Source organism: Chiloscyllium plagiosum, unplaced genomic scaffold (genome assembly GCF_037043375.1).
Source record: "Chiloscyllium plagiosum isolate Xiang-an unplaced genomic scaffold, Cpla_swu_hap1 HiC_scaffold_2, whole genome shotgun sequence".
In the NCBI taxonomy this organism is placed as follows: domain Eukaryota; kingdom Metazoa; phylum Chordata; class Chondrichthyes; order Orectolobiformes; family Hemiscylliidae; genus Chiloscyllium; species Chiloscyllium plagiosum.
The window spans coordinates 96,630,091-96,653,554 of NW_028270140.1; the positions used below are offsets into that span (position 1 = coordinate 96,630,091).

At 40.7% G+C, this 23,464-nt stretch overlaps 1 protein-coding gene and 1 long non-coding RNA gene across 8 annotated transcripts in view; one reads left to right on the top strand and one right to left on the bottom strand.

The window, feature by feature from the left end:
- Positions 1-11,991, top strand: part of LOC148151943 (uncharacterized) — a 95,129-nt gene extending 83,138 nt beyond the window's left edge. Inside the window, exons 2-3 of the long non-coding RNA XR_015760916.1 lie at positions 10,331-10,466; positions 11,880-11,991. This is a non-coding gene — a long non-coding RNA (uncharacterized LOC148151943). The remainder of the gene's footprint in view (positions 1-10,330; positions 10,467-11,879) is intronic.
- pam (peptidylglycine alpha-amidating monooxygenase) overlaps positions 1-23,464 on the bottom strand; it is a 229,302-nt gene that overhangs the window by 13,670 nt on the left and 192,168 nt on the right. For all 7 annotated transcript variants that reach the window (XM_043710023.2, XM_043710018.2, XM_043710012.2 and 4 more), the window contains 5 exons: positions 19,184-19,300; positions 15,397-15,469; positions 11,540-11,744; positions 7,357-7,566; positions 2,236-2,354 (listed from right to left, as the gene is read on the bottom strand). In XM_043710023.2, the coding sequence (XP_043565958.2) occupies positions 2,236-2,354; positions 7,357-7,566; positions 11,540-11,744; positions 15,397-15,469; positions 19,184-19,300 (724 nt within the window). The remainder of the gene's footprint in view (positions 1-2,235; positions 2,355-7,356; positions 7,567-11,539; positions 11,745-15,396; positions 15,470-19,183; positions 19,301-23,464) is intronic.

Genomic DNA, 23,464 nt, shown 5'->3' on the forward strand with positions numbered 1-23,464 from the left:
ATGACCCACACCCTCCACCTCATCCAAGACTTCTGTCTCCCTGGCCCTCAACGCCTCATCTTGACCATGGACATCCAGTCCCGATACACCTCCATCCGCCATGATCACTGCCTCCAAGGCCTCCGTGTCTTCCTCTCCCGACGTTCCCACCCCTTCCGCTGACACTCTCGTTTGTTTGGCTGAACTGGTCCATACCCTCAACAATTTCTCCTTCAAATCCTCCCACTTCCTCCACACGAAAGGGGTAGCCATGGGCATGCGTATGGGCCCCAGCTATGCCTGCCTCTTTGTCGGCTACGTGGAACAGTCTACCTTTCGCAGTTACACCGGCACCACTCCCCAACTTTTCATCCGCTACATTGACAACTGCATCGATGCCACCTCGTGTTCCCACGAGGAGGTTGAACAGTTCATCAACTTTACCAACACATTCCACCCCGACCTTAAATTTACCTGAACCATCTTTGACACCTCTCTTCCCTTCCTGGACCTCTCCATCTCCATCAACAGTGACCAACTCTACACTGACATTTTCTACAAACCCACTGACTCCCACAGCTACTTGGATTACACCTCCATCCACCCTGTCTCCTGCAAAAATGCAATCCCTTATTCCCAATTCGTCTGTCTCTGCCGCATCTGTTCCCAGGAGGATCAGTTTCACCACAGAATACACCAGATGGCCTTCTTCTTTAAAGACCGCAATTTCCCCTCCCACGTGGTTGATGACCTCCAGCGCATCTCATCCGCATCCCGCACCTGTGCCCTTGAACCCTACCCCTCCAACCACAACAAGGACAGAACCCCCACTCCTCACCTTCCACCCCATCAACCTCCACACATATCGCATCATCCTCTGCCATTTCTGCCACCCACAAATGGACCCCACCAGAGATATCTTTCCCTCCCTACCCTAGCAGCTTTCCATAAAGACTGTTCTCTCTGCGACTACCTGGTCAGGTCCACACCCCTAATAACCCATCCTCCCCTCCCAGCACTTTCCCCTGCCACTGCAGGGATTGCAAAACCTGCAACCAAACTCCACCCCCATCTCCGTCCAAGGCCGTAAAGGAGCTTTCCACATCCATCAAAGTTTCACCTGCACTTCCACGTGTCATTTACTGTACCCATTGCTCCCACTGCGGTGTCCTCTACATTGGGGAGAGGGATTGCCCTCTCAGAGTGCTTCAGAGAACATCTCAGGGACATCCACACCAATCAACCCCACCGCCCCTTGGCCAAACACTTCAACTCACCCTCCCACTCTGCCGAGCACACACAGGTCCTGGGTCTCCTCCATAACCACTCTCTTACCACCCGATGTCTGGAGGAAGAACACATCATTTTCTGCCTCGGGACCCTCCAACTCCAGGGCTTAAATGTGGACTTCACCAGTTTCATTTCCCCTCCCCCCACCTTACCCAAGTTCCAACCTTAAGGCACAGCACCATCCTCATGACCTGTTTCATCTGTCCATCTTCCTTCCTACCTATCCGCTCCACTCTCCTATCCAGCCTATCACCTTTACCCCCACCTCCGTCTATTTATGGCACTCTCAGCTACCTTACCCTCAGCCCCACCCCCTCCCATTTTTCTCTCCTCCCGAGGCTCCCAGCCTCATTCTTAACGAATGTTTTTTGCTCGAAACGTCGATTTGCCTGCCTCTTGGATGCTACCTATCCTGCGGTGCTTTTCCAGCACCACACTCTTGACTCTAATTGCCAGCATCTGCAGTCCTCACTTTCGCCTATGGGCTCAGGGGATGGTTGTCTAAGCAGTCTTGGTGAATTTCTGCAGTGCTGTAGACGGTTCACATTGTTGCTACTTTGCGTTGGTGGTGAATGGAGTGAATGTTTATGGATGTAACGCTAATCAATTGGGTTGCTGGATGGTGTCAAGCTTGAGTATTGTTGGAACTGCACTTCTCCAGGCAAGTAGGGATATTTCATCACACTCCTAACTTGCACTTTGTAGATAGTGGCCAGGCATTAGGGAGTCAGGAAGTGAATTATGCACTGCAGGATTCCTAGCCTCTGACCTGCTCTTAAAGTCATAGTACAAATACATCCAGTACAGTTCAGTTTATGGTCAGTAGTAATCCCCATAAATGATTTTGACCATAACTAAACAGTGCATTTTGTAAAATTTCTACAAAATACACTGGAAATATTTTAGCAGAAAATAATATATGTTACAATTCCCACAGGAAAAAAATGTTTTCTTTATTCAAAATACCTCTTGGCTTGGTTTGAAGATGTCCAGTAATTCTCCAGTTGTAAAATTCAGAATAAATCCTTGCACTGGTACTCCTTTGCCAACAAGAGCTCCTCCATTTACTGCATATAGCAGACCACCTAAAATAAAAAAGATTTGGATAAATCAAGTGACAAAATAGTTTAGATGCAGCAAAGAATGCTTTTGATCATGGATTTTGTTTTGCAGGAAATTAGGTTCTAATGCAGCTAAAAGTTGTTTAGCTTTCTTTCCACAGTGATCTTCGTAGCAGATGATTCATGCAATGAATCTTCTGATAGATTGCCAAAATTAATAAATTAATTAAATTTCACATATTTAAACAATATAGGGGAGTGATGATAGAATGTATTTTGTTGGCTTGTAATCCAAGAACCCAGATAAACTCCAGGAAACAGATTAAAATTTCAACATGGCAGATGGTGGAATTTGAATTTAATAAAACATCTGGAACAAACAGTCAAACAATGACCATGAACCATTGTTGACTGTTGTTAAGAACAAAACCCACCAGGTTGGCTAATATCCTTCAGCGAAGGAAATCTGCTTTCATTATCTGTTTTGTGACTCCTGGTCCACATTAATGTGTTTGAATCTTAACTTCCTTCTGAAAAGAGTCACGCAGTTGTATCACACTGCTTAAAAAAAAAATCAAAAAAGAGCAATGAAATTGGATGGAACAGCTGGCATCAACCTAGGCACTGGAAAAGGCAAGAGTAGACTCAGCCTGGTTGAACTTTACTCGTAAAAAGTAATTTATAAATATATTAGGGATAAGCAAACAATGAGGGAAAAAATTGGATCCGTTAAGGATCAAATTGGCTATTCATATGAGAGAATAAAAGATGTATCTGAGGTTCTAAATGAGTATTTGCATCTGCATTCACAGAGAAGGATGATATAGATATAAAAATCGGGGAAAAGGAATGTGATATACTTGAACAAATTAGCTTTGAGAGGGAGAGAGAAAGTGGATATTAGTGGTTTTAGCAGGCTCGAGTGTTGATAAATTCTCAAGCCCAGAGGAGATACCTGCTGTGGGCGATAAGGGAGGAGATTGCAGAGGTTCTGACATTAATTTTCAAATCCTCTCTGGCCTCAGGAGAGGTGCCAGAGGACTGGAGGACAGCTAATGTGGTATCACTCAAAGAAATCAAACAATCGGGTTAATGGGCTGAACAGTGCCAGATAAAGTTTAATTTGGATAAATGCGAGGTATTGCCTTTTTGGTAAAATTAACAAGGGTGGGGAGGACTTATATAATTAATGACAGGGCCCTGGGTAGTATTCTAGAATAGAGTGACCCTAGGGTTTTAGTATATAATTCTTTGAAAGTTGCATCACAGATAGACAGGGTGGTTAAGGCAGTGTTTAGCACTTGCCTTCATTGCTCAATTCTTTTGAGTATAGCAGTTGGAATGTCATGTTGAGGTTGGACAGGATGTTTTCTGGAGTATGTGTACAGTCACCCTGCTACAGAAAGGATATTATTAAATTGGAGAGGTTGAAGAAAAGATTTACCAGGATGTTGCTGGGAATGGAGGGTTCAAGATATAAAGAAAGGCTGGATGGACTGGAACTTTATTTCACTGGAGTGTATGAGGTTGAGGGGTGACCTTACAGAAGTTCATAAAATCATGAGGAGCATATGTAAAGTGAATAGCAAGGGGCTTTTCCCTAAGATGGGTATATTTTTAAGGTAAGAGGAGAAAGCTTTAAAAAGGAAACACTTGAATTTACAAGTTCAATCCCTCATCATCTTTTTTATACAGAGTGGTTCATACTTAGAATGAACTCCCAGAGAAAGAGGTGGATGCAGGTACAACTACAATATTTAAAAGATATTTGGATAAGTACATGAATAGGAAAAGTTTGGAGGGACATGGCTCAAACACAGGCAAGCTAGTTCAGTTTGGGAACTGGTCGGCGTGCACAAGTTAGATCAAAGGGTCGGTTTCCGTGCTGTATGACTCTTATGACTATGACTTTCAGAAGGATGGTAGTGATAAACCAGAAACTGCAGGCAACTGAATGGTGGATGGAGAACTGGGGCTGGAGATCTGAAACAAAAACAGAAATTGCTGAAGAAAGTTAACAGGTCTGGCAGCATCTGTGAAGAGAAAATACAGTTCACGCTTCAAGTCCCGTTCTGAAGAATGGTCATTGGGTGGTTTGGAGTTGTTTTTGTTAGAGCAGAGAAGGTTGAGGGGTTGAAGGGTTGAAGGTTGAACACCTGTTTGAAGTGTTCAAGGTTTTGAGGGCACAGACAGGGTAGATAGGGAGAAACCTTCGCTTTAGTAGAGTGGTCAATAACCAGAGGAACAGTTTTAAGTTAAGGAACAGGAGATTTACAGGGAATTTGAGGAATAATTTTTGCAACCAGATGGTTGTGGCAATTAAGTTATTTAAAACTTATTTAGATGAATATTTGAAATGTCACAGCATATAAGAGTACTGGAAAATGGGATTAGTATAGATCAATAAATTATAACGAGCACAAACGTGGTGGACCAAGTGGCCTTTTTTCATGCTGACTCAATAACAAAACCATTTAAAAAACCAAGGATAGTGATAATGCAAAAACACATCACTAACTAGGTTATCAATGGATTCGTAATCCTGAGATGCAGGTAATGTCCCAAAGGTTGGGGCGACAGGTGGCTCAGTGGTTAGCACTGCTGCCTCACAGCACCAGTCACCCAGGTTCAATTCCGACATTAAGCGACTGTCTGCGTGGAGTTTGCATATTTGCTCCGCGTCTGCGTGGGTTTCCTTCCGGGGCTCTGGTTTCCTTCTACAGTCCAAAGATGTGCAGGTCGGGTGAATTGGCCATGCTAAATTGCCCATTGTGTTAGGTGCATTAGTCAGAGGGAAATGGGTCTGGGTGGGTTACTCTTCAGAGGGGCGGTGTGGACTTGTTTGGCTGAAGGGCCTGTTTCTACACTGCAGGGAATCTAACTTAATCTCATCTAAAGACCCAGGTTCGATTCCTACCATGTTAAATTGCAAAATGGAGTTATGATGGAGTTGTGTATGACAAAAATGGAAATAGCTGGAGAAACTCAGCAGGTCTGGCAGCATCTCTGGAGAGAAAGCAGAGTTGACATTTTGAGTCCAGTGACCCTTGTTCAGAAGCAAATATTAGTTAGGTGAGATTTCTGCCAGAATTAGACCCAAGACATGGAAACCCTTGAACATCAAGAGCTAGGTAGGCAGAGGGCAGGTCCATGCACTTGAATTTACAAGCTCCCATCCCACACCATCAAACCTGCCCTGCAACTGAGTGTAAAACCCATTCCCTAGAATAGTGTGCTCAGTTTTGGGAATGACATTTGAAGATAGATAAATTGGTCTAGGATCAAATGCAGTATAAATTTATCAGAATGATACTTGAGACACCAGGAGTGAAATTATGCACAAGGCGAAACCATTAGTGACCTTGACATCTGCAACAGGTCATAAAGAGAAACCAAGCACCAGAGAAGGCGGCTGAGTTTACTGACACCAGTACAAGTGCACAATGTACCTATTAAAAGTCTGATTCGCACTCTCCTGTTATGGAGCAGCACCGACCCCTCACAACATGTTTAAGCAGGTAGTCCATTATTTGTTTTAGGTAGGTGTATAGTGGATATTCCCGGACTGAATTAGCTGATCAGAGTGCAAATTTTAAACAAACAGAATTTATGTACAAAATTATGGAATGAAACATAAAGATCAGAAAATAGAATGCTGGATAACTTATCCTATCCAAAAAAACCCGACAGAGTATCCCAACTTAATGATGCTGCTCCAAAAATACTTGCAACAATTCCAATAAACACATCCCTTAACACAAAGTTAAAATGAAACAAACCAGGGTTTCGGACTTGACATTAGAGAGCAAAAGTACCTGGCTAGACTTGCCCCAGCAGCCTTTCTTCACACACACACTGCTGCTGAACTGAACCAAAAACTCTAATCTAAATCAAGGCTAGCTACACAGCCAGCTGCCCACTCCCCTTTGATTATACCAGTTTAATTTTTAATGAGATGAAAGCTTTAGGCCAGAGGCATTATCTGTTAGAGGTGAACAAAAAGGGCCCCAATAAACCTTTCAAACCCAGTCTAGTTGGAGCCTGGCCAATTACACCCTCTCTGGAAAATAAAATCAAGGACATAGGAACTTGTAAAAAGACCAAATTTGTGACACTTCCAAGTCCTATGTCCTCATTCACTGTTATGCACCCTCACTTCCCAATCACGTGCTCATCTCCAATCCTGTGTTCACTTCCCCCATCTCCTGCAACATCACTCCTCCTCCTCCTGCCAGTCTCACAGCTTCATTACTGCACACTCCTGATGTCATCTCGGGTGTTCATTTCACTTCCATCATCCTGCATTCTCACTCATTGTCACCTTCAAACCCTACCCACCCACAAAACGAGCAATGTGGCCTTTGCAAGTACTGTTACTGAGAATGAAGTGTGGATTTGGAGCAGTGTGCCAGCACATTTCTGGATTAGGGTTTCAGGTGTCAGCAGACACTGTCATACAAGAAACATCAGCAGAAAAGGTCCAGGTGAAGCACAAGACCTCAGTGAATCAAACAAACAAAAGACCAGCGAAAATAATATTTGGCAGGCAGGGTGAATTTATATCATGCAACTTTTACATTTATCATGTAATATCGTGCAAATTATTTTATCAGTGTTATAGCATCCTCTTGTGCAGTTACAATTACATTTGGAAATCCGAAATTAAGTGTGATAATCCAGAAATAAAGATTACTCAATGGCTGTAAAGAGAAAAAACAAATTATGATGTTTTGTGTGTGACCTTTCATCAGTTGAGTCAAAAAAATGGATTACTTAATGAAAAAAGTGCATGGACATGAAATTGCAAAGGAAGGACCAAGTTATCCATTAAGACTGCGATTTAGAGAATTATTCAAACCTAAAAAGAACCTGATCTCAATTTTCAGGCTGATGTTAATTGCATTTTCAAAATATCATATTTCTTTTCTCTAATTAAATTTAAACTTTTAAAAGCTGTGTATCTATGCACAAATCTGCAAGTCTAAAAACTTATTTTTGAGAACAGGTGTGTAATCTCCAATATTACCATTGTTAGCTGTGTAGGACACTGCAAACAGTCGTGCTCCAAACTCAGGATGTTCAATCTTCCGAAGGAATTGTCCGGACTGTGCGACAAAACACTGAATCCTTCCATTCTCTCGATCAGCCACACAGAGTTGGTCTAATATTGGCACAAATGTCAAGCTATGTGGAATGAAGAATTGCCCTGGTTTAGGTATCCCAGAAAGTGAGCTCTCTGCAAATAAAAATTGTTTTGGGTGTTCAAAATTAACGCAAATGTAGTAAAAATATGATCACATTCAGAAACTGAATACACGTGATAGTATTTCAATGCAATAAAATATCACAATTCTAGCACATTGTGAATTTATGTTATTTCTATTAGATCCAACCAATTAAACTGCCAATTTTCTCTATTTGTCACGAATGTATACTTGCCAACTCATCATGAGCAAGATAAAGTTATAATCTAAAGTGTAAATCAACCAATCGCAACATACATGATGTGACTGACAAACAGATAATTGACAAACATTGCTGATTGTCTCAGGTACTTGACATCTGTAATTTACCTTTAAGAGAAACAATTAAAGCCATCGATAATTTTACTTGAAGCCTTAACATTTCACAGATCAGTTCGCAATAAAACTTTAGACTACCATATCCATATTATGCGACTGGCTAAGTCACTGTTACAGTGCCATTAGTTAATAGGGACAGGATTTTTATGAACAGGAAGGATCCAAGAATTAGAACGCAAGTGGCTATCATATTCTACCAGCTATATTAAGAACAACATTGAGATTACTCTGAATATTCATAAAAATTCCCAAAATAAATCATGTGATGTAGCTCAACATGAATAAACTAAACAACAAAAATATTTCAGCCACACCAAGCAAATCAATTGAATTGCAGATTTGTAAAGTATATGCTAATAGAATCCTCAACACTTGAGTATCTCCGCTGGTCCTCACACTGCAGGCTATTGGACTATGCCTAAGATATGTACTCCAACTGCAGGATAGCTGTAAAAGGGAATGAGAGATTTCTTGAACCCATTTCTCTCAAAAGGAGAGCATGCCCACCTTACTATTTTGACCTTTTCTAAAATCAAAGTTATTCTGGATGGCAATATAAAAGACGAAATACAAAGTGGAGTTTTAACCTCCCAAGGGCAAGTATGTTGGGATAGATATGAGAAGGTAAATTTCAAAATTTCAAACTTAACTCAAATTTGCCTCCAACTATCTACTTCTGATTTAAATAAGGGATCCAGTGAACAATTCTCATGAAGCAGGTCAATCCACCAAAGTTTTTAAGGAGGTTCTGTGCTTCCATTTTAGCAAGAAATTCATTTTTAACCCACACAAGTTGGGAAAATCCAGCATTTAAAGTGCAGCATGGGAAGTTAGTTTCATTAGGTAAACGCGCTTCGAACTTTCTAGTGGATGAGAAGCAGCAGGAATATTTTCTCCAGGCCCATCAAATTTACTTCCTTACACACGCTGTGAACTTCAACTTACCATCCATCCGAACAAATATCCTTTAATTCACAGCTCCTGCAACGTGAGTCAAACTGGCTATTAGGAGGAATTCCTGCTGAACATTTTCAGTACATTCAGCTGTTGTAAGATGTAGGAGAAGTAAGTGTTTCAGCCCATCGAGTTTGCTCCAGCAATCAATGACACCATGGCTGATCTGATAACCCACAACTCCACTTTCCTGCCTTTTTCCACATAATGTTCAATTTCCTTACTGATTAAAAATCTCTGTCTTGAACGTACTAAATGACTTCTAGCCCTCTACCATAAAGAATTCTACAGATTTACGACCCTCTGGGAGAAGAAATACCTCATCTGGTTTTAAATGGAAGACCAGTTGCTCCCAGATTACACCCTCTGGCCCTAGATCCTCAATAGGAAGATTCAACCTCTCAACATCTAGTTCTGAGAAAGGGTCACTGGACCCGAAACATTAACTGATTTCTCTTCACCGATGCTGCCAGATCTGCTGAGCTTTTCCAGCAACTTCTGTTTTTGTCCCTCAGATATTATGTGGTTTAATAAGGTTGCATTTCATTCTTCTAAACTTAATGAATATTGGCCCAATGTAATCAACCACTCCTCATATGAAAATCCTCCATTTCTAGTATCAATCTTGTGAACCTTCTCCAATGCCAGTATATCTTTCTCGGATAAGGGGAACATCACCTGCTCACAATATTTGAGGTTTGTGCGAACATGAGCCTTGTGCAGTTTTTTTTAAAAATCTCAATTCCCTTTGAGATGATGGCCAACATTCCATTTGCTTTTGCTGGGCAGCACAGTGACTCAGTAGTTAGCACTGTTGCCTCTTAGTGCCGGGGATCCAGCTTTGATCTCAGCCTTAGGTGACTGTCTATATAGTGTTTGTATATTCTGAGAGTTCTGTGTGGGTTTCCTATAGGTGCTCCGGTTTCCTCCCACAGTTCAAAGATGTGAAAGTTAGGAGGATTGTGCTAAATCCTGTAGGGACTTTTCAGAATCTGACGATTCTTGGAAGATTACTATCCGTGCTTCCAATATTTTTGGTAGCTACTCACTTTTATAGCCTAGAATGCAACCCATCAGTTCCAATGGACTTTTCAGTCTTTAGCCTCATTAGTTTCTCCAGTACTTTTTCTCTAATGATAGTTATTATATTTTTTTCCTTCCCTTGATTATTTAGTATTTTTAAAATGTTATTAGTATATTTTTCCATGAGGACTGATGCAAAATATTCATTAAACTACTTTGCCATTTCCTGGTTCTCCAATATTATTTTCTCCAACCACATTCTCTAATGGGCCTATGTTCGGTTTGGTCTCTCACTTCCTCAAAGAAACTCTTACTAGCCTCTTTCATGTTACTTGCTAGCTTATCCTCAAAGTTAAGTTTACTTTCTTCCTTTTTTTGCCATCTTTGGTTTGCTTTAAAAATTACCTAATCTTTACCTCATTATACGTTCTTTCCTTACAGTCTGATACTTTCCTGAAGAAGGGCTTATGCCCGAAACGTCGATTCTCCTGTTCCCTGGATGCTGCCTGACCTGCTGCGCTTTTCCAGCAACACATTTCCAGTCTGATACTTTCCTTAACTTCCTTCATTAACCAAGGTTGGTTTATCCCCTTTCTAGAATCCTTTTTCAATGCTGGGATATATTTTAGCTCTGAGTCATAAACTATTTTCTTCGAGTCTGCCATTGTTTAGAACTCCTTTTCGAGTCCACTTGAGCCAACTCCGTCCTCATTCCTTTGGAAATACCCTTAAAATCTAACACATTTGCTTCCAACTCAAGTTTCGCATTCTCAAACTGAATGCTAAATTGCAATATTATGGACATTTTTCCAAGGGATATTTTACTGAGATCATTGAATATACTTGCCTCATTAAATATTTCTAGATTCAAAACAGCTTGTAACCACCGCACATTGTTTAAGGAAGCTGCTCAAATATATATATAGTGAACTCTTCCGAGTTGCCAATTTGAATTTCCCAATCTACAAGACTGAAGTCACACGGTTAACGTACCATCTTTTTTTATGTGCTCTCATTATCTCCTGATTTATTCATTGCCCTACAACATAGTTACAGTTATGAGTTCTATGGACTACTCCCACCAACGTATTCTTCCATTTAATTTAAAACACTGTTGCTTTCACACTCCACCACTACAGCTGTGTTTGCTGCCCTGATTAAATATTAGGTCAACAGGGTCTCTTCATGACACTTCCTGAAGTATTGTGGAGCTTGTTTTCATAGAAGATATCGACCCCCCCACGCCCCCCAAAAGAAGGGACAGCAATAATTGCAGGCCTCGCCAGCAACTGCCAAATCCCCACAAATGAATTTTTAAAAAAAATCTGTGAATGTTGCTTCAAATTCCAACATATTAATAATACAACTGAAGTCAGTAAGTTTGATAATTCAATGTTGCTTACTTAACTTTGGAATGTTGTAAAATTGCAACAGATTCAATAACATCTTTCCAGGAAGAAAATTAACCACTACTGCACTGTCCATCCTCCAATCTCTGAGTGAGCAATGCCACTTAACCCATTGTATTTTTGATTCAACGTCATCAGTTCCTGGTAAAATTGCCCTTCCTTGTATTTTGAAGGTTTTTTAGAATTGATTCTCTGCTTATAAAATTAAGTGCTTTAAAAATTCACTCTTTCAGTATCTTACCTTCTCCCCACTGCATGATAAACTTTCCGTTTGGAGAAAATTGAATAATCCTGCTGTTGCAGTAGCCATCAGCCACATAAAAGTTACCACGAACTGGATCTACTACCACATCAGTGGGCTGACAGAAATGATTGCTGTCACTTCCTGGCTGAAAGGCTTCTCCAAGAACCAATAAATAGTCACCTCTCGGTCCTAGTTTGAAAACCTATTTCATGGAATACAGGGAAAAAAAACTTGATCACAATATTAAAGAGAGTCATTTCATAGAACATACTAATTTGTAAGAAGCATGATGCCCAATTACAATTATAAACTGAAACATTTTTTATTTGTTCATTAGGTTACAAAATGGTTACAGTGCAGAAGCAGGCTATTCGGTCCATTGTGCTTACATTAAGTCATAATCCTATTCAAAGAGCCAGTGTCATCTGTCGCATTTTTCCATGTAATGGCAAGTATTTTCTTTATTTAAGTAATCATCTATTGCACTCTTGGTTGCCTCAACTGAACCTGCTTTATCAGGTTTTTAGATACTGCGTTCTGGAGTTGAATCACTTGCTGTACAAAAGCAAATGTTCTCACTATGCCTATGCTTTTTTTGGAAATTATTTCACAGTGTACCCCTCAAGCATTGCAAGATGGCACCGGATATGGCAGATCTAAATTTCCTATTTCCTATAATCGTTCTACACTCTTTAAACTTAACAGCATGCTTTACCTATTATTTACTATCTATGCTACTTAACTATGTGATCTGCCTGTATTACTCACAAGACAAAACTTTTCACTGTGCCTCGGTACACGTGACAATAAATTCAATTCAATTCTCGATCCTTTTAACACATTCTCCCTATCTGCTCTGCCCAGGCCCCTCATGATTTTTAAAACATCCATCAAATCTGTTCTCCCCAACTTCTTCAAGCTACTTTTATAACTGAAATTTCCGATCCCTAGAACTGTTCTCATAAACCTCTCCTGCAATCTCTCCAGTATATTCACAATTATTCCTTTAGTGTGGTGCCTAGAGCATTACACAATACTCCAACCATGATCTAACATTTTATAAGATCTAACTTATAAAATATCAGCATTAGCTCCCTGCTCTTTTACTCTGTGACCCAATTAATAAAGCCTAGGATAGTGTTTGCTTTATTAACTACTTGATCTACGTATCCTGCTAGGCCTAGTGACTTATGCATACATATGCCAAGGTATCTCTATTGCTGTGCACCTTTGAAAAGTGTACAGCAGAACTGTATTTTTATAATATTGTGCTGTATTTCCATGTTCTTTCCACCAAAACATATCATCTTTCACTTAGCTGCATACTCCATCTGCCAGCCACCTACCCATTTCACTAACTTTTCAAAGTCCTTTTGTAGTTTTACACAGTCTTCTTCACAGTTTACAATGTTTCCAAGGTTTGTATCATCCAGAAACTTTGAAACTGTCTCCTGCTCATTGAGATCTGGATCATTGACGTTCATCAGGAAAAAATAATAGTCTGATAACTGACCCTCCCAGAATTCAATTACAATGCTTACTGCAACCTGAAAAATATCCATTCTTTGTTTCCTACCTTCAGCAAATTTTGTACCTAAGCTGTCATTTTTCACAAAATCATCGTTGAGTTTAGGCCCTTTGGCCTATTTTGTATGTACCACCAAAATTTCAGTAATCTACTTGAGTCCCACTTTCCAGGACGAGCTCCATCATTTTGAATGTTACGACACCTCAAATGCTCATCCAAGTACTTTTTAGAGGTTCTGAGGTTACCTGCTTCAACCAGGCAATGCATTCCAGATCCTTAACACACAGTGAAAACAAAAATCAAGTATCCTCTCAACCTCCTGCCTTTCATCTTTGTGGGCGGCACGGTGGCACAGTGGTTAGCACTGCTGCCTCACAGCGCCAGAGACCCGGGTTCAATTCCCACCTCAGGCGACTGACTGTGTGGAGTTTGCACGTTCTCCCCGTGTCTGCGTGGGTTTCCTCCGGGTGCTCCGGTTTCCTCCCACAGTCCAAATATGTGCAGGGTCAGGTGAATTGGCCATACTAAATTGCCCGTAGTGTTAGGTAAGGGGTAAATGTAGGGGTATGGGTGGGTTTCGCTTTGGCGGGTCGGTGTGGACTTGTTGGGCCGAAGGGCCTGTTTCCACACTGTAATGTAATCTAATCTTAAAATTTGTGCCCCCTTGTTACTGACCCTTAACTAAGGGGAACAACTGCTTTATACCCACCCTGTCTATGCCACTCATAATTGTATAATTTTCGATCAGATTTCCCACAACTTTCTCTGTTCCGAAGAACACAGCCCCTATTTCTCCAGCCCCTCTTTATAGTTAGGATGCTCCATCCCAGGTAACAATCCTGATGAATTGCCTCTGTACCCCCTCCAGTGTAATCACATCCTTCCTACAGAATGGTGACCAGAATTGCACACAATACTCCAGCTGTGACCTAAGAAAAGTTTTGTACAGCTCCAGCATGACATCCCTGCTCTTTTATAATCTGTGCCTTGACTGAAAAACGCAAGCGTCCTGTTTGCCTTCCACAAGCAAGTTTTCTCAAAAGTCTGTTGCGTGGTCCTGTGTCAAACACCTTTTAGAAGTCCATATACACCACCTCAACAGCATTATCTTCATCAATTCTTAAACAAAAAGGAAGATAGTTAAACATTATTTTCTTTTAATAAATGTATACTATCCTGATCCTGATTTTTCATGCAATTGTTAATTCTATTTGAAATAATTATTTTGAACCGATAATAGATCTTAACAGTGAGCCCCAACATTTAGACTAACTGAAACTGAAAAAAATATTTACAGATCCCAATAGTGTGCAACATGGAGAAGATACTGGGCAGAATTTTCCCATATTTTAGCTGTGTTTCTTTTCAGTGAGATGCATGGCAGGTTATTACCGTGGCCCATGTTCACTGTGCTCACACAATCTTCTGTTCTACAGCTCATGAATTACACAACTGGCCTAGTTCAAGGTACTGTACAGCAAGAGAGACTGAAGAGCTCACTGCTCTCAGGATTGCATGAAGTTCATGTTGCTGGTGCCATCTTTAAACCCTACTTCAACAGCACATCAGTCCCTGCAGGTCAGGACCTGTCTCATTAGTTTTGACTGTGATCACAGGAGGACACGCTTACGACCTATTGCCTTTCACGATATTCTGCAGTGCACTACATTAAGATATTATATCCTGATTGAAGTCTTAAAAACTGCCTAACCTTAAGAGTCTTTCAATATTACTGCCCTGTCTCACTGACTGCCGTTTCTTCCCCAGTTGAAAAGGAGGACCTGTAAAGTGCCGGTACTTTAAGTTGGGGCCAGCTGAAAATACCAAATAACACAATGATATGCATAAGTAAAAACTTATTTATCAACAGAAAAAATTAAGGAGTGTAGAAATTCCCAAGTCCACATGAACTGTGAACTAACCAAGGGCTGCTTGAAAGTAATACAATGAAAGGAAGTCCAAACCCAACTCATTTGTCCGAGGAACAGGTTTCAATCAGAATCTGTACAACCTCTCCACCTTGATTATACTTAGCTCCATTATGCTTGTTAAATGTCCCTCCATTCCATATTCTAATCCTCATCCTCACAAAATTCCTGCAATCTCCTATTTGCTCTGCATTCAGGACATCGCCTGATTTACAGCACACTTTGTGAAGGTCAACGTATGGCAGTACAATGCCTCGTGTACGGCAAGGCCCCACTAATTATGACATATTGTTCAACATGACACGTAGGTGGTCTGTGACACCGAGCAAATCATTCAACTGCACTTCTTCACAAAGACTGAGCTGAAAACTCTGACATTACAAAAGACTGATTCCTACCTGATGAAGTGCCACATCAGTTACCCAGAAGTTATCATCTTTATCCATGCTAATACCATGGGGCAGATAGAATCTGCAAAGTCAAGAACAAAAGGTCAGGCAAGGGTTTCATGTTCAAATTATTTGAACAACAAACTTATTTAAATTTTCAGAGTATTTGTTAATATAAGCCTGCTTTTGCTTTAATTGTGCTAACATCACAGACTTAAATACATATTTAGTTAACATTCACGTTGGGTAGCACTATTTAAACCTGAGATGAAAATCCTGCTAATGAAAAGTTATAAATAGAAATAATCTGAAGAGGAGTCTTGAAGATTTCAAGTGATGGAGCTGCTTCCTTTAGCAACTTGATCCATTTTGAGATTGCTCCTGTGAAGAAAGATTGCTAATTCAGTGTCTCGGAATCATTTGGTCTTTGCGATTTGTGAAGGTGACTACCTCGTGTCTAGTCATTGCTGGACAGGTAATCAGGTAGTTGCTCCTGTCAGTTCCTACCATTCCATATTTCATACAATGTGATCAGTCTATTTTTCTTCTTCATTTGTGAGTCCCATTCCAAATTTTTGATCAAGGATGTGACACTGATGTATTTCCCATTTTGTGCAAAGTCATGCAGCAAATCTTTAGATTGTTTCAATCTTATTTTTTTTAATCTCTCACCACATTAAAGTTCTTACATACAACTCACACACTCCAAAACTGTATGATCAAATGTTTAGTAAACTACAACTGTGATATCTTTCTAAGAATAGCAAAGATTCCTCCTCAAAAACACAAGAACCCTATCTGCTTTAGATGGTACCTGCTGAATGTAGAATCCAATGAAAGCTTTTTGTTTAAAGATGAACCCCAGGTGTCCACCTATCTGCTGGACAATTTGATTAAGGAACTTACAACTATCTGTTCATGGATTCTTTTTGTTGATTTTGTCATAGCATTTTTGGCATTGAATATTATCTCCCATTGAATATTAGTGCTCTACCACTTTTGAAATTCCAGAAAACCATCTTGCAGTGAATTAACATGTTCTAGGTTCAAGTTTTCAGAAATATATTTCAAAGAAAGTTTGAAATGCGCTAAGATAAAAAATACCAGTGTGTTTTCAACTAACAACAAAGTGCTCTCAATCAACTGAAACTCTATTTTACTTTAAAGTCAGTTGGAAGTAGATTTCATAAAGAATGCAGTGTGTACTTTTGAAGTTTACAAAAAATATTTTGTTCCCATATTCTTCCTCTAAAAAAGGATGTCAAAGTAACATTATGTACAAGTCTCAGCACCCCTATTACCTTCTTATTTTGAGCCTAGATAGTGAATGTTGATAAGCTTTGAGATAATGAGCTTGAACTTGTCCTCAATTGGTGCCACATGTATATCGTTGCTTTATGAGATGCTGCATTTCAATAAGGAGCTCAAATTCTTGATTCATCTAAGCCAGCAGCAGACCCTTTGAATTGTGTGTGAATTTAGTATTTCATATCTCAAGACAAATAATGTCATACCAGGAAAACAGACCATTTTTACATTTTGAGCATCCAGTAGACATTCCAAATCTAGTGTACAAATCTTATCTCAGTCCAAATGATTGTATCACCTAACTAAACATTTTGATTTATAATGGCTAGTCTGTCTAGTTTAATACTAGACTGTAATCAATTTTAAATCATTGGAGTGAGCTGAGGACTATCAACATACATCATTCTTAACTGTAGAGCAGACATTAATACTATTTCAGCTACACTTTAATCTACTTTTCTTACTGAGTAGACTTTGGTAAATTTATTATAGTTAGTTTATTGTTGAGATTTGACTGAAAGGATTTGAACAAATCTATTGGATAACTTCTTGAGTAAGGTAGTTTTGGGAAGATCAGGGCATGACGGCAAGATACATAAACAAACAGCTAGATTACATGCCAAGAGCTATGTCTTTTCAGACTTGTAAAAATGAACAAGCTGCCAACTGAGAAGAGATCATGAGTAGACAGATGGGGCTGTAATAGGCTGGGTTGGATTTGTCCTGCTTTTTGTGTCCAGAACATACCTAGGCATTTTTCCATATAGTCTGGATAAATGCCATTGTTGAGTTGTAAAACTGGTAAGATGAAAACGTAGTAAAAATAAAAAAAGATCTTGCACATAACACCATTACTGCATTACAACAATAACAGAACATGGTTGAAAATCTGTTTTTCTTCACAGACAAGTAAATTAAAGTTCTCATCACTTTTTTTGTTGAAAACAGAATCCCTACAGTGTGGAAACAGGCCATTCATCCCATCAAGGCCACACTGATACTCTGAAGAGCATCCCACCTTTGGTACAGGGTGGGTGCATACCAATAACCCTGCATTTCCCAAGGCTAATCCACTTAGCCAGCACGTCCCTAAGCTCTACAGAGCAATTTACCATGGACAATCCACCTAACCTGCACATCTTTGGACTGGTAGGAAACCAGTCCACCAGGAGGAAACTGAAGCAGACACGAGGAGAATATGCCAATTCCACACAAACAGCTGCCCGACGATGGAATTGAACCCACATGCCTGGCACTAAGGCAACAGTGCTAACTGCTGAGGCATTGTGCTGCCCCAATTACAAAAGTTACATATAGTTACAAAAATCTGAGAAGCAATAATATAGCAATTATTCAGGATCCTGACTCCTTCAATTATGAACATCCCAGGATCAAGGTGAGATTCCTATTGATTGTGTATCTTGTGTCACTGACAGCCCCTCCCCATATGAAAGTTCCTGGAAAGTTTGCCACAGTAGTCTAGGTCTGGCAGAGGGGGAGGGTGAGTAGGTGGCACATCCCCCTCTTCCAACCAAACGAGATCAATGTGGATTTCACCAGTTTCTTCATTTCCCCTACCCCTACATTAACCCAGATCCAACTTTCCAACTCAGCCCTTGTGGCCTGTCCTAACTGTCCATCTTCCTTCCCACCTATCTGTTCCAACCTCCTCTCTGACCTATCACCTTCTCTCGTATCTTCATATACCTTGCACACACTTAACTATCTTGCCCCTCAGCCCCACCCTTATTTATTTCTCCACCCCCTTGACTCAAGCCACATTCCTGATGAAGGACTTTTGCCCGAAATGTCAATTTTCCTGCTCCTCGGATGTTGCCTGACCTGCTGTGCTTTTCCAGCACCACACTCTCTACTCATTCCCCCAATCACCTACAGAACATGTAATAGGTGCAACTCTTCAAAAAATATGATAATAGTGTTGCCCATCCTTCACAGACCCCAAAATTCATAAAATTAAACTTCAGCTTTCATTGTGTTGGGTCTTGGGAGACTGTATGTCCGGTATTGCAGTTTCAGATTGCTTACATGCTTTATTGAAAACCAATACAAATCCATACACATTTGTTTCAATTTCACAAAGTTGAATCGAGATTATCCTGTAATTATGTTTTAGAAACATTAAAATTGTTGAGAAATAAGAGTCATTGGCACTGGCTTCTTGCCTTTCAGGAAATGATTAGCATAGTTATCTATTTGGAAATATGTTTCAGTATTCCAAACAATGAACACATTACAGCAGACAGTCTAATTACAATATCAAGGCAATTTAAGACTTTGAAAAAAAGCATGTTTAGAAGGCAAGATGTTACAAACTTTAACCTGTAGCATTTGGGAAGCAGTTTCAACATCTCTAAATCTGTTCAGCTGATTATAATGACGAATATTGTGGACTAGCAACTGTGGTTTTATAACAGACAAACACTGCAAATGAAACAAAGAAGAATATGAGAAAATCCTCTGTACTTACACATTTGCTCCCACAGCATTTAACACTTTCACAGTGACTGGATCCAACATGAGAATTGTGTTGTACTGAATTGGTCCAATACCTTGAGCCTGATAGATATGCTTGTGGTCAAAAGAACTAAGTGGTGGAAAACATGAATAAATTATTACTGGCAGTAAAATGTAGCATTTACGTTTGACCATACTTAGTAGCTACCAAGCAGTTTAAGTGTACAATGCGATCACGTTACCAAACAGCTTAAGGGTCCTCAGCCAACATTCTAACTTAGTGACACGAGTAGCGTTGCTCAGGTTGAAGTAATCATAGATAGTTTGATGATACAGTAATGTAACAATAATTTGACTGAGCTTGATTTTGTAAGTTATCTTACATTTATCAAAGAAAATAAAGCATTTTTCTGGAGCATAATATTTAGGGAAGGGTGTAGTTTTAATTCTTCTCCTGTATCTTAGGGCTTAAGGCCCATTGCCATGTGCCTTTCACATTGCCAGGCCATCCCAGTGAATTACACTCAACACATATTCACAGTCTTCATGTTGGAGGCACAGCAGCCAATTTGCATGCAGCAAATACCCCTAACAATAAAATAAATAATCAGAAAATCGGTTTTTCAGAAATGGTGCGACAGAGGAGGCATCCATCTGGCCAATCATGTCCACACTGGCTCTGAAAAAGAGCATTATAAGTTACAGCCATTTATCTGCCTTGCCCATAAATCCTTGCACATTAGATGATTATTTTAATACAAAACAATGTCCTCTTGAATGCTTCAATTGAAGCTACCTCCACCACACTTCCATGCATGTGTATTCCAGACCCAAATAACTTGTCACATTCAAAAGACTTTTCACACCTTCGATTTGCTTCTATTGCAATTGTTTAAGTCTGTGCTCTCTCATTCTTGATCCTTTTACAAGCAGAAACTGTTTCTCCCAGTGCATCAAGTCAGCACCCCCCCCCCACAAATATGGTTTTGAAAACTTATCAGATCTCCTCTTAGCCCTCCCTCTCCACAAGGACAACAATCCTAACTTCGCCCATCTATCCTTGTAACTGACCTTTCACATCCCCTGAACCATTCTTGTAAACTTTTTCTACGCTCTCTCACGCATTCACATTATTCTTTTAACATGTCATCCAGAATGGAGGTTGAACAAGTGTCGTATACAAGTTCAAGACCTTACTCTTGAAGGCTAAGCCCTTATTGACAAAGCCCAGGATACTGTATGCTTAATTAAATGCTCTATCCATCTGTCCTGCCACTTTCAATGATCTATGCACATATACACCCAGTTTCTTGGACCAATTGTTCCTTGACGTGCACCCATTTTAGAATTATACCTCTTCTTCTTTGTCTGTGTTCGTCTAATCAAAATGTGTCACCTCACACTTTTCTGCACTGAACTTACCTGCCACCTGTCTACTTTATCAACTTGGCTAGATCATTATGAAGTTCAACACTGTCACACATTTTACAAAGCTTTCAAGAGTTAGAGTCACAGAGATGTACAGCATGGAAACAGACCCTTCAGTCCAACCCGTCCATGCCAACCAGATATCACAACCCAACCTAGTCCCACCTGCCAGCATCCGGCCCATATCCCTCCAAACCCTTCCTATTCATATACCCATCCAAATGCCTCTTAAATGTTGCAATTGTACCAGCCTCCACAACTTTCTCTGGCAGCTCATTCCATACACATACGAACCTGTGTGTGAAAACATTGCCCCGTAGGTCTCTTTTATATCTTTCCTCTCTCACCCTAAACCTATGCCTTCTAGTTCTGGACTCCCTGACCCCAGGGAAAAGACTTTGGCTATTTACCCTATCCTTGTCCCTCAATTTTGTAAACCTCTAGAAGGTCACCCCTCAGCCTCCGACACTGCAGGGAAAACAGCCCCAACCTGTTCAGCCTCTCCTTAAAGCTCAAATCCTTCAACCCTGGCAACATCCTTGTAAAATCTTTTCAAAACCCTTTCAAGTTTCACAACATTTTTCCGATAGGAAGGAGACCAGAATTGCACACAATATTGCAATAGTAGCCTAACCAATGTTGCGGCTGTACAGGACATGACCTCCCAACTCCTGTACTCAATTCTCTGACCAATAAAGGAAAGCATACCAAATGCCGCCTTCACTATCCTATCTACCTGCAACTCCACTTTCAAGGAGCTATGAACCTGCACTCCAAGGTCTCTTTGTTCAGCAACACTCCCTCAGACCTTACCATTAAGTGTATAAGTCCTGCTAAGATCTGCTTTCCCAAAATGCAGCACCTCGCATTTATCGGAATTAAACTCCAGCTGCCACTTCTCAGCCCATTGGCCCATCTGGTCCAGATCCTGTTGTAATCTGAGGTAATCCTCTTCGCTGTCCACTACACCTCCAATGTTGGTGTACTTCTTATGCTCGCATCCAAATCATTTATGTAAATGACAAAAAGTAGAGGACCCAGCACTGATTCTTGTGGCACTCCACTGGTCACAGGACTCCAGTCTGAAAAACAACCCTCCACCACCACCCTCAGTCTTCTACCTTTGAGCCAATTCTGTATCCAAATGGCTAGTTCTCCCTGTATTCCATGAGATGTAACCTTGCTAATCAGTCTCCCATAGGCAACCTTGTTGAATGTCTTACTGAAGTCCATATAGATCACATCTACAGCTCTGGGCTCATCAATCCTCTTTGTTAGTTCTTCAAAAAACTCAATCAAGTTTGTGAAACATGATTTCCCACGACAAAGCCATGTTGACTATCCCTAATCAGTCCTTGCCTTTCCAAATAAATGTACATTCTGTCCCTCAGGATTCCCATCCAACAACTTGCCCACCACCAACGCAAGACTCATTGGTCTATAGTTCCCTGACTTGTCCTGTACACCTTTCTTAAACATTGGCACCATGTTAGCCAACCTCCAGTCTTTCTGCACCTCACCCGTAACTATCGATAATACAAATATCTCAGCAAGAGGCCCATCAATCACTTCTCTAGCTCCCCACAAAGTTCTAGGGTACACCTGATCAGGTCCTTGAGATTTATTCACCTTTACTTGTTTCAAGACATCCAGTACTTCCTCCTCTAGAATATGGACATTTTGCAAGATGTCACCATCTATATCCCTACAGTGGGCGGCACGGTGGCACAGTGGTTAGCACTGCTGCCTCACAGCGCCAGAGACTTGGGTTCAGTTCCCGCCTCGGGCGACTGACTGTGTGGAGTTTGCACGTTCTCCCCGTGTCTGCGTGGGTTTCCTCCGGGTGCTCCGGTTTCCTCCCACAGTCCAAAGATGTGCAGGTCAGGTGAATTGGCCATGCTAAATTGCCCGTAGTATTAGGTAAGGGGTAAATGTAGGGGTATGGGTGGGTTGCGCTTCGGCGGGGCGGTGTGGACTTGTTGGGCCGAAGGGCCTGTTTCCACACTGTAAGTAATCTAATCTAATCTATATCTTCCATAACCTTTTCCACAGTAAATACTGACGCAAAATACTCATTTAGTATCTCCCCATTATCTGCAGCTCTACACAAAGGCCGCCTTGCTGATCGTTGGGGGGCCTAGTCTCTCCCTAGTTACCCTTTCGTCCTTTATGTATTTGTAAAAACTCTTTGGATTCTCCTTAATTCTATTTGCCAAAGCTTTGTCCCCTTTTTGCCCTCTTCATTGCCCTCTTAAGTATACTCCTCCTACCTTTATACTCTAAGAATTCATTCCATCTATCCTCTCTGTACCTTACATATGTTTCCTTCTTTTTCTTAACCAAACCCTCAATTTCTTTAGTCATCCAGCATTCCCTGTACCTACCAGCCTTTCCTTTCACCCGAACAGGAATGTACTTTCCCTGGAGTCTCGTTATCTCATTTCTGAAGGCTTCCCATTTTCCAACCGTCCCTTTACCTGCGAACATCTGTCTCCAATCAGCTTTTGAAAGTTCTTGCCTAATACTGCCAAAGTTGGCCTTTTTCCAATGAGAACTTCAACTTTTAGATCTGGTCTGTCCTCATCCATCATTATTTTAAATCTAATAGAATTATGGTCACTGACCCCAAAGTGCTCCCCCACTAACACCTCAGTCAGTTGCCCTGCCTTATTTCCCAAGAGTAGGTCAAGTTTTGCACCTTCTCCAGTAGGTACATCCACATACTGAATCAGAAAATTGTCTTGTACACACTTAAATTACTCACCATCTAAACCCTTAACACTATGGCAGTCCCAGTCTATGTTTTGAAAGTTAAAATCCCCTACCATAACCACCCTGTTATTCTTACAGATAGCTGAGATCTCCT